The 12,059-nt window shown below is 35.0% G+C and overlaps 1 protein-coding gene and 1 long non-coding RNA gene across 3 annotated transcripts; both read left to right on the top strand.

Moving 5' to 3' along the window:
- Positions 1 to 2,321: 2,321 nt before the first annotated feature.
- LOC142549207 (uncharacterized) lies at positions 2,322 to 9,919 on the top strand. Of its 2 annotated transcripts, XM_075658032.1 has the most exons (9): positions 2,322 to 2,462; positions 3,700 to 3,785; positions 7,619 to 8,009; positions 8,110 to 8,319; positions 8,417 to 8,509; positions 8,688 to 8,805; positions 8,888 to 9,328; positions 9,415 to 9,669; positions 9,757 to 9,919. In XM_075658032.1, the coding sequence occupies exons 7-9, from the start codon at positions 9,245 to 9,247 to the stop codon at positions 9,859 to 9,861; spliced, it is 444 nt and encodes a 147-aa protein (XP_075514147.1). In that variant the 5' UTR covers positions 2,322 to 2,462; positions 3,700 to 3,785; positions 7,619 to 8,009; positions 8,110 to 8,319; positions 8,417 to 8,509; positions 8,688 to 8,805; positions 8,888 to 9,244; the 3' UTR covers positions 9,862 to 9,919. The 2 variants fall into 2 exon arrangements, with proteins under 2 accessions (XP_075514147.1, XP_075514149.1); XM_075658034.1 differs by lacking the exons at positions 2,322 to 2,462; positions 3,700 to 3,785; positions 7,619 to 8,009; ... (1 more) ...; positions 8,417 to 8,509; positions 8,688 to 8,805 and having other exon boundaries at positions 8,814 to 9,328.
- Positions 9,920 to 10,725: 806 nt separating this feature from the next.
- Positions 10,726 to 12,059, top strand: LOC142549208 (uncharacterized). The gene is made up of 3 exons (XR_012821127.1): positions 10,726 to 10,835; positions 10,947 to 11,033; positions 11,851 to 12,059. It is a non-coding gene; the product is annotated as an uncharacterized LOC142549208 (long non-coding RNA).

Genomic DNA, 12,059 nt, shown 5'->3' with positions numbered 1-12,059 from the left:
TCCACAAAACAGCCGAGTAGTTCGGTTGAAGGGCTGTGGGGCACATTTTTAGGCTCTCAAAAATCCACTGCGTGAATGATTCCGCTTTCCTTGCACAGTCTGATACCAAAATATCAAGCTTTGCCACTTTCCAGCATTCTTTTGCATATGGGCAGTCGATGAATATATGCCAGTTGTTTTCCACCCCCGATTCACATATTACACATTGAGAAGGCACAAGTATTTTTCTAGATTGAAGCTTGATCCGGCATGGCAGGTAGTCCCTCGCTGCTCTCCATAAGAATGCTCGAATCTTTGGAGGTGTTAAGATATTCCATAGCTTTATCCAATCTCCCTCTTTCTGATGTGCATGCATATGGTTCAAGATATTGTCCATGATTAGATGGTAACCAGACTTCACTGTATAATCTCCATGCCGACTAAAATTCCATATACGTTCATCTTTTGAGGCCATGGAGTTTAGCAGAATATTGGTAATCTCCAAGACATCTCGTGGGATAAACTTCTCGGTTAACAGCGCATGATTCCATTGCTTTGTCTCTTGCATCATTAAGTCCTTCACATATATACACTCCTCCTGATTTTGGTAAGGTGTTTGGACGAAGAGATTGCGAGGGTCTCTTAACCATGGTTGTGTCCATATTTTCACTAATCGGCCATCTCCAATCTTCCAGCGTAATCCTCGAGCCAGCACTGCTTTTGAGCACCAAATAATCCTCCATATAAAGCTTGGATTTGATCCTAAGCTCGTCTCCATGAAGTCTTTCTTCGGAAAATATTTTGCTTTGAGTATCCTTGATAACAGAGTATTTGGGGTTGAAATGAGTTTCCACCCCTGCTTAGCAAGCATGGCTAGATTATAAGCTTCGAGATTTCGAAAGCCAAGACCTCCGCTTTCTTTACGAGTGCATAGTCTGCTCCAATTTGTCCAGTGTATTCCTCTCGATATTTGGGATGTTGAGCCCCACCAAAAGGAGTTCATCTTTTCTGTAACTCATCGAGGAGAGACGTGGGTAGCAAAAACAATTCATGCAATAAGCTGGAAGCGCTTGGGCCACCGATTTCTGTAATATTTCTCTTCCAGCCTTTGTGAGATAATTACCCCACCAATTTTGAATGCGACTCCACAGTCGGTCTCGCAAATAACTGAATATCACTTTTTTTTTGCTACCAATCAGTGAAGGAAGGCCAAGATAGCGCCTCGTATCCAGTGGTTTTGATACCCCAAGGATTGTTGACAGCTCGTGTTTCTTCTGGTCCTCGGTGTTCTTGCTAAAGAAGATCCCAGATTTATCAAAGTTGATAGCTTGTCTACTGGCCCTCTCATATGTGGTTAGTATCATTTTCATCTCTGCACTTTCTTCACTTGTTGCCCGGAAGAATATAAAAGAGTCATCGGCAAACAGCAAATGAGATACTTTCGGGGCTCGACGGAAGATTTTCACACCATGTAACGTGCCTCTATCCTCTGCTTTTTCAATCATAGTAGATAGACCTTGGGCCCAGATTATAAATAAATAGGGCGAGAGAGGGCACCCTTGGCGAAGTCCTCGTTCTGGGATTAATGGTCCAACAAGATTTCCATTTATCCGGATCTGATATTGCACCGTTGTAACGCAGAGCATCATAATTTCCACCCATTTGTCATCAAAACCCAGTTTTAGCAGCATGAGTTTCAGAAATCCCTGGTCGATCCAATCATAAGCTTTGCTCATATCGATTTTGAGTGCCACATCCCCATGTTTTCCTCTATTCCTCCTCTTCATGTGGTGTATAATTTCAAAGGATGCTAAGATATTTTGTTGAATATATATTTTTATTGTTGAATATATTATGGAGATAGAAAGATATTATCTTGATTGATATGAGAAGATAATATTTAAGAGTTTGAAAGAGTTTGTCTATCTTGGATCACTACAAGAAATTCAACATTTAACAACACTCAAAAGACAACGGTTTTATCAGAAATCGTTGTCTTTTAACTTTTAACAACGGTTTTAACGTTAAAACCGTTGTTTTGTGAATTTTTTCCTTGTCATAGACAAAAGTTTTTTAAAAACCGTTGTCTTTTATAGGTCAACGACAACGGTTTTAGCAAACCGTTGTCTATGGGCGTGCTTTTCGGGTGCAAAGACAACGATTCTCAAAACCGTTGTCGTTGTAATGGTTTTTATTTAGCTAAAACAACAGTTTTTGTTAGAACAGTTGTCTTTGATGGGTTACGACAACGGTTTAAAAACCGTTTAAACCGTTGTCTATGAGCGGGTTTTTTTGTAGCTACCCCGTCGCCCTCCTTTTTCCCAGCCGAATCACAGCCGCCGCCCATATTTTCGCCGACATCGAGGACCGGCGAAGGTAGCCCAAGCCTGGTCGACCTTGATTGCAACGGTAATCGGGAGTTTTGAGCAAGGCAAGGTCGTGAATCTTAGTCATCTTCTGCACGAGATTTGTCATCCGTTTGGGTAAGAATTTCACTCGATTATTTGGGTCATTTGAGGTTGTTTGAGATGTATTATAGTAGTTTTAAGTAGCTGCTTGATCTGGCACTGGATAAGAACAGGGAGAAGAGTGTGAAGATGTCGTGCGTGTCAGCTGGAGTTGCTTTTGTTGTGATTTCCTATGTTATGAGTATGCTCTTTATTCGCATTAAGATCCCGGCATACCTCCGCTGATTACTCAATTATTCTTTACGGTTTTATTATAAGAAAAATTAGCTTCTATTAATTTTTGGGTTTTATAATGTAATGTGCTGAGAATTGGATGATTGTGGAACCCTTATGTTTTCACTGTTATTTCTTAGCTGTATTACAATTTAGAAGTAAAGGAAAGGCCTAATGCAAATTCATTAGCTACATTGTCCATCTTCTAGGCTCTTCTCAATTCGGTGCTGATGCTTGATTTATTATCAATTATATTCCTCCTTGAAAGTTTTGAATAGTTGGGAACCTGTGTGTGATTTTCCTTTTACTTCTTAAAGTAAAGTTAGTACAAATCTTGTCATCGGTGCACCTTATTTTATTTGTGGTTGTTGCTTGTCATTGAAAGAAAATGATTTGTATTTGAAGTAGAAATGATTAATATGGTTCTTTTGTGTAATGTAGATTAGATGCAGAGTGTGTGTTTGTGTGAAAGTGAGCACCTTAGTATGTGTGATAGACCTTCCATTTAGGAAAAATACGAGGATTTGTAAGAAGTTGTTGAAATATCTTGTTTGAGCAGCAAGTTTAAAAGATTTTTTAAATTAAATTTTAGACATGTAAGATTGAAGTGAAATAAAAGATGCCAAAAATATATTTTTGATGGATAATTAGTGGCCCTTCTCATTTTGCACTACGTAAGGTCTTCGTTAATCACAATTTTTGTTATTCAAAATTTATTATGCACTATTTTGGAAAAAAAAAAATTATGCATTGACGAGATTATTAAAAAATATTTTATCTGAAATGTTTTATTTTTTTAAAAAAAAATTATACGAATTTAGGGATTATATTTGATGTATTTTCTTATTAGAAATGCAATCTCTACAAAAGGAGACTAAGATGAAAAGGAAAAAAGATACCAGCATCACCTCGGTTTATAACCTCTTTTTTTTTTTTCCTTTGTTATTCAGAACATGCTTTTATAAAGTGTTGAAACCTACTGGATTTGTTCATGATAATGTTTTAGAATTTCGAGAAAATGTACCTCTTCCAGTTCCAGGTCTTGCATGAATGTGAACTACTTCCAGCGCCTTTAGGTGTATGCTGATCTGGGAAGTTCGCAGGAGTCTTTCTAGCCTACTTTGGGTAAGGAGTAGCTACATGAATTCAACCATTAACCAACTTATATAATATAGATATAAAGTTTAAAACAATTTTTGGTGTTTTTTTAACAAAATTCTCTTTATGCATACATGTGTGTGTGTATATATATATTAAAAAGATAGGCTATCAATAAAAGATTTTTTTATATTTTTTAAAATTGTTTTGAAGGGGTTGGGGTCATTGTTAGCTGAGTAGTACCAAGAATGGACAAAAAATGGATGTCAAAAGATAGGCTATCACATGAATTTGATGTTGGAGTAGAGTCTTTCTTGCAGTTTGCACTAAAAAATGCTATCCTTTCTGATGCAATACCTTGTCCATGTGCAAGATGTGGTAATCTAAGGAAGAAAAATGTTGAAACTATCAGGGCACATTTGTATTGTAATGGTATGGATTTGACATATCATACATGGATATGGCATGGGAAAAGATCTACGAAAGGGAACTCAGTGAATGATGATGATCGAGTAGGACAAGATGAACACAAATCATTTAGTGAGGAACCTATAGATATAGTGCATTGTGTATATGAAAGTTATTCTGAGAATCCAAGCCAATTCAATAAGCTACTTGAAGATACAGATAAACCTTTATATCCTAGATGTGTTAAATTCACAAAGTTATTTGCAGTTGTGAAATTATTTAACTTGAAGGCAAAATATAGTTGGAGTGATAAAAGTTTCACTGATCTACTTATTTTGTTTGGAGAAATGCTTCCATATCACAATGAATTGCCTTCATCTTTGTATGATGCAAAGAAAAGCTTACGCGCATTAGGGATGAACTATGTGAAAATTCATGCTTGTCCTAATGATTGTATCTTATACCGGAAGGAGTACGAATATTTTGCAAATTGGCCTACTTGAGGGAAGTCAAGGTGGAAGTTGAGCAACAAATCTAAGGTAAAGGAAGGAATTCCTGCAAAGATCTTGTGGTATTTCCCACCTATTCCAAGATTTCAAAGAATGTTTCGGAATAAGGCGATATCCAAGGAGTTAACTTGGCATGCTGATAAAAGAATTCGTGATGGATACTTGCGTCATCCAGCTGATTCGCCCTCTTGGAAATTAGTTGATCGCATGTGCACAAATTTTGCTTATGAGCCAAGAATCTTAGATTGGCTATATCAGCAGACGAGATCAATCCTCGTATTTTGATGATTTCTGCATATAGTTGTTGGCCTGTTTTAATGATCACATACAATCTTTCACCATGGTTGTGTATGAAGAGAAAATTTGTGATGCTCACTTTGTTGATATCTGGTCCTAGACAGCCGGATAATGATATTGATGTTTACTTAGCACCTCTTATTGACGACTTAAAATGCTTATGGGATAAAGGTGTTGAAGCATATGATGCATATCGAGAAGAAAGTTTCTTTCTTAGAGCTGTTCTACTATGGACAATCAATGATTTTCCTGCATATGGGAACATGTCAGGATGTGTTGTGAAAGGATATCATGCATGTCCTATTTGTGCAGAAAAAACATATTCGACAAGGTTGAAACATTGTAGAAAAATGTCATATACAGGCCATAGAAGGTTTCTACCTGTAAGTCATCCTTATCGGAGACAAAAGAAGGAATTTAATGGTAAGCAAGAATTTAACCTCGCACCAAAACCATTGAGTGGCAATGAAATTTTAGAAAGAGTTCAAAGAATTAATTATCATTGTGGAAAATTTAGCGGAAAGCTTCAGTCCAAGAACGATGACGGGATAACATGCTGGAAAAAGAAACCAATATTCTTTGAACTTTAGTATTGGAAAGATCTACATGTTCTTGATGTGATGCACATTGAAAAAAAATGTTTGTGAAAGTCTCATTGGTACATTACTTGACATTCCAGGAAAAACAAAGGATGGATTAGCAGCAAGATTAGATCTTTTAGAAATGAATTTAAGGACTGAATTGGCACCAAGGATTGGGGAGAAGAAAACGTCTTTGCCAGCAGCATGTTACACACTAAATAAGGATGAGAAAAGAAGTATTTGCAATTCTTTGTCGGGAGTAAAGGTACCTGTAGGTTACTCATCCAATGTTTGAAACCTTGTGTCAATAAAGGATTTGAAACTTGTTGGCCTGAAATCACACAACTATCACACTTTAATGCAACAATTGCTCCCAGTGGCCATCCGCGGTGTCTTGCAAAAACATGTCAGAGATACTATCACCCGGCTGTGTTTCTTCTTCATTGTGTTATATAGTAAAGTGATAGACGTCTTAAAGTTGGATGACTTGCAAAGAGAGATTGTGTTGATATTGTGTTCACTTGAAAAGTACTTTCCCCCTTCATTTTTTGATATAATGATTCATTTAACTGTTCATCTTGTGCGGGAGGTCAAATTGTGTGGACCGGTTTGGTATAGGCACATGTACCCATTTGAAAGATTCATGAAGAATTTGAAAGGTTATGTGCGCAATCGCAATCGGCTTGAAGGGTGTATAGCCAAATGTTACATTGCTGAAGAAGCTGTCGAATTTCGCTCAGATTATCTATCTAATGTCCACACAATTGGGATACCATCAAGGCATCGAGAAGTAGAACTTACTAAGCCTTTATCGGGAGCAGTTGTGCTTTCCACTAGTCATGATGAGATGCAACAAGCACATCGTTATGTATTGACAAATGATGTTGAGATTGATCCTTATGTCAAGTAAGATCTCCAACCTATCAATTCTTTCATGCACTTTGTATACATTCTATTGGTTTATCTATTAGAAATTATCTCATTAGGGAACACATGGTGGAGTTGAAATCAAGATTTCCTCATAAAGCCATGTCCAAAAAGTTGTTACAAGATGAGCATACCGAAAATTTACTAACTGGTTGCGTGATACTGTAAGTTCCAAAATACTAGATATTAACATGCATACACCTCTTGGTATCTTACGTAAAATCTAAGTTTATGGCATTGTCAAATATAGGTTGCACATTTAGTTGACCATTCCACCCATCAAATATCAGAAAGATTGAAGTGGATGGCGCGTGGACCTAGCAACAAAGTGTTAAAGTATTCTACTTATCTGATTGATGGGGTTACATATGCTACAAAAGAACGAGATGATATACGAGTTACTCAAAAATCTGGAGTAAGCTTAGTCGCAAAGACAATGCAAGTTGCCAGTGCAAAGGATAAAAACCCAATTGTTTCAGACATGGTTTTTTATGGAGTTATTGAAGAAATATGGGAACTCGATTACCAAAAATTTCAAATTCCAATGTTCAAATGTAATTGGGTGAAGAATAATAATGGTATTAAAGTAGATGATCTTGGTTTCACATTGGTAAATTTGAGAAGAATTGGATTCAAATCCGACTATTTTATCTTGCGAAGTCAAGCAAAGCAAGTATTTTTACATTGAAGATCCTGAATGGAGTATTGTACTTGCAACTCCTACTAGAGAGTCATTTGAACACGTTAATGGTAATGAATTGGAAGACAATTTAATTCACTATCAATCTTTTACCAGAGGGTTACCATCAATGGGTGTTGACGGAGCATATGACAATGAACCATCATGCCTTCGTGAAGATTGTGATGGGACTTGGGTCAACAATGCTTAACAAAGATATTTTACTTTTGAAGATGTATTTGTAGATAATATTGATATGTATTTTGCTTTTGAATAGGAGTTTGTAGACAATATTGAAGTTATACTTTTATTTATCTTTGTATCTGATGAATTTTTTTTGAAGATGAATTTCTTATGCTATTTTTTGTTGTATATATTGTGTATTTATTTCTATATTGATATGTTTTTTTCACTTTTTTTGTTGAACATGTTAAATCTGGACTCTATGACATCCTTTAGAATGCTTAAAATTGGGTCTCATGATGATGATACAATACATGAATCGAGCAAGAGATTAGGACAACCTGCATTGATTGGGAAGGGCAAAGGAAAAATTGCATCTACTTCTACTGACAAGAGTTTTGATGGAAAGGAAATGTTGGGATCTACAGACACTGAAACAACAAGAACATCTAGAGGTCGTACACATCTAGATAAGCTTTCTAGGCAGAGGGTTCAAGGAATTCGAAAGGAGGTAAGATTCAATCTACTTGGACAAACAATAGGAGAAGCTGCTGCTGAAATGCAGAGTTATATTGGTGTGCTTGCTCGAGAAAAAGTTAAAATAACTTACAAGACATGGAAGCAAGTTCCAAGTGAAGTGAAAGAATTGATATGGTAATCTGTTAATGTAAGTTCTATTTTTTTCACAATTAATATTCAAATTAGTTTATATATATATTATGTTATGTCATTCTTTTTAATGTATTTCCAATTTTGATGTTTTACAGTTGACGTTTGATGTTCCCCCAAGCTGGAAAAAGGGATGTTTAAGTTCGGCAAATAATAATTGGTGTCAATTTAAATCACATCTCACTCAAACGTTTATTTCGAACAAGGTTGATAAACCAGACGAGTTGGATCAATCACCTAGTGGCTATGGTCTTGCATGAGATGACTGGATTTCTTTTGTCATGAGTCGCATGTCTAATAAATTCATTGTAAGTATCTTTTTTTTTGTTTTTTGAAAATAAGTCCACCATGAAGTATTTGACGAATTAAAAAATATTTGATATGTGTAATTCTTTACTTGAGTAGAAACTAAGTGATCAACAGAAGGAAAGAAGGAAGAAGAACATATACCCTCATCGCCTCGCTCGTAAAGGATATGCACGATTTGCTGAAGAAATAGTAAGTATATTTCAACATTTGTGCCGTCCAAGAAGTGACTGTTTCTTTCTCGCATGAAAACTTGTAACATGGGTGGCTGTTTTTTTTTCCTAGCATGTAATATATATCATTGCATTTGCATTTTTTTTTCAACATTTAACCAATTTGACAAATATAATTTGATTGTTCTTGTATGTAGGCAAGTGAATTGTGTGACGATGATGATATCAACAGAGCTATTATTTGGGAAAAAAGGGCGAGTGAATAAAGAAGGGGATTTTGATGGCCAGGAGTTGCAAATAACAATAGAAAAGATTGTGAGCAAACTAATCATAAAAATCAATTAGTTTATTTTAATGAAACCTTTTGAAGTAATTAATATTTTCAAGTGGATGACAGGATGATTACATACAACAAAAGCGTGAGGGGAAACTTGAAATAAAAGGGACAAAAAAGGATATTCTCACGAAAGCACTCAATTCAGATGAACATGGTGGATGTGTGAGAGCTGTTGGAGGTCACATCACTCCAACATTATATTTCAATGTTGGTAGAAGTTGGAAGACTGAGGATGTTGACAGAGAGCTAATGATTGAGCAAAAAAAAGAGTTCATAGAGGCTAAAAAATTAATTCAAGAGCAAGAAACACATATTCAAAAACTTGAAGCAATTGTGTACAAAAAGGGTGCATGAGACAGTGAGATTGATGACAAACAAAGTTGCTCGGTAAAATTGCATCAAGTGAATGAAAATGAAATGAAAATCGACGAGTCTTTCCCCAGTTATGAAGATTTGAATGATGTCGAAATGAAAGTTGTGGAAAAATCTGTTCCTTTACAGGTATATAATTTGTTGTGGTTATATTACTTAATATTTTTTAACTAAAGAGTTAGTACAATTCATTTACATAACTATTTGTCTTTTAGGGGAAACAAGTTATTTTGACATTGGATTTTAGCACAGATATTGTTGCATATGGAATAGTTGTTGAGGTCAATGGAACTAATAACTTGCTTCATGGTATTCCATTACCTCAAAATTGCATGCCTGTATCCATTGATGAAGCAATGCAAAAATCAGCACTTTTGCCAATTCCGATTCCCAATGAATGTGAAAATGTTGGTGATGTTGTAGGAACACATGTGGCTTGGCCAAATCATTTAATAATGCTACGACAAGAGGTACACGTATGCTTATATTTCAAAGTAAATGTCTGTCAAATTCTCCAGTATTGCACTTTTCTAACATGTTTACAATACAATTATCAGAAGAGTCAAAGGAACAAAACTGTCAGTGTCGAAAGAAACCAGACTTTGTCATCAAATATGCTAAGAGCAATGCGCATGGTGTATTGTTATTGTAAGAGCCCTTGAAAATGGAAGGAAATTAGCATTTCTTTTAGATCATGAAGTATTTGCATATGATTATGAAGTTAACTTGCACTTCGAGGACATCAGTCCTTTGTATCACTTGGAGCCAATTTCAAGAAATTGTGTAGTTGTCTACATTTGGTAAGTCTTCGATTAACTTAAAGTTTGTTTGTTCTATTCTTATATTATTATGTAAGATGCATATAATTTTTTAGTTTAGTATGTAGTGTAGTTTTGATTTTCTTTGACGTGAAATGACATACATCTTTGTAAAAAGATGGTGAAAGAAAACAAGATTGACAAATTCATATTCGTAATCCACACAGCATCCCAAATTTGCAAAAAAATACACACGAAAAAACAGGTATAACTGAAAGGTTGAACTAGAGGGCGGGTTCTTTAGCGGATAGGCTAAGTGGTGCAGCAATGGATCAATTGGTTTTGTTTCCAAGTTGTTGTGGGTAAGTAAGATCCTAATATAATTTTCAATTGTTTTTTTAGTCAATTGTATACACTTATTATGTTCATGTGTAGTTTTCATTGGACTCTCACTGTCATCGAGCCATATAAGGAGATTGTTTAATTGGTGGATTCCCTAAGTCATCGCATTCGCGATGAGGATTGGAAATATGTCGTGGAAATGTGAGTTCAAATTTCATTTTAATGATGCATTTCATTTAATGAAAAACACTCGTATATCAACTATGTTCAATGTTAATGAAGGGCGTTGACATTGTTTAACTCAACTAAGGGAGGAAAGAAAGAAAGCGTGTACAATAGGAAGTCATAGTAAAAGGTATGTGTATTTATTCGAGCTAATTTTTTAATGTGTAAATTTGTCATTAACAATTTGACATTTTTTAACATAGGCTCTTAAGCAACCAGATGCGAAACAATGTGGTTATTACGTGATGAGATTCATGAGGCAGATTACTGAAGAAATTGCAACTCTTGAGGGGGATTCACCACGATCGATAGTAATATTATCTTGCTTATCTAAAATAATTACAAGTTATCTAACTACTTATCATTTTGAAAATTCATTAAGTTGTGTTTTTTTCTAATATACTTTTTGTGTGTGTTCATAGTTCACAAAAACGGAGTATTCTATGGAAGAAATTGGTGAGGTGCGCACCGTGCTGGCCGAATGCATAAAGGATCATATTTATGAATATGTAGGACATGAGTTCATCTTATTTGAAAAAATACAGCTCATATTAAATGGATTTGGACATTATTGTTATACTATTTAACATGTTTACGAGTTGTTTCAAAAATAGTCATTTTGCACATTATTTGGCTTCTAAGTTGGGTGAAATTCTTGTTTGTACTTTAAGACTTTTATAACATCTTTTCTATGTATTTCAAAAGTGATATTATTTTGGTTTCTTGAATTTTTCCTTTCAGTTTGTGGATCAAGAATACAAATGATAATAGATTGACATGTGATTTTTTTTGTTGCACGTTTGTTGGTTCATGACATGTGGATCTCTTCATTGCTTTCGGGATATGTTGAAAGAATGTGATAATTATAGGTGATAGGTGTGATGTATGGTCTGGCTGTGTAGGTGATAGGTGTGGTGTATGGTCGTATTTAAATTTATTTCAAATATATATTGTTGTTGTGTGTTTTTAAATTTTCTGGTATGTCCTACTTATGGGGAGGTTATGCCAAAAATTTTCTAGGCCCTGAGGTCCGTTTTAAAGTATTTTAAACCATTTTTTGTTGCAGATTTTAATCCAACCATTACTTTTGATAATTAATTGTCATTAGGAACTGTTTTGGATCTTCATAACATTTAAGTAGTTGTAGTGATTTTTTTACAAACTTATCTATTGCATATTATTCTCAATTCATGGCTTATTGTCTTCTAACAAGACTTTTTGCTTTTTTATACATGACTTGTTCTATATGTTAATGGTTTTAATGCTAAGTTGTTCATGTGTTGAAAATTAACAATGATTAAAATTATGTGGTTTTTATTTTCACAGGCACTGTAATGATGTTTTGGAAGATGCACCAGCAAAGAAATTAATTCCAACAAGCTACAGAAGATATTTTAGAGTTGATATGTGCAAGTCTTGGTTGTAGGGTATTTTTATTTCTGTGAACTTGACTAAGTTTTTGGAATATGGTTACATACATTTTTTAATTGTTGGTTTGGTAGATTACAAGTCTTTGAATGACATATTTCTGTTGT

The sequence above is a fragment of the Primulina tabacum genome, chromosome 6 (genome assembly GCF_025594145.1).
Source record: "Primulina tabacum isolate GXHZ01 chromosome 6, ASM2559414v2, whole genome shotgun sequence".
NCBI classification, from domain to species: Eukaryota; Viridiplantae; Streptophyta; class Magnoliopsida; order Lamiales; family Gesneriaceae; genus Primulina; species Primulina tabacum.
This window is presented reverse-complemented; position numbering and strand designations above follow the sequence as displayed.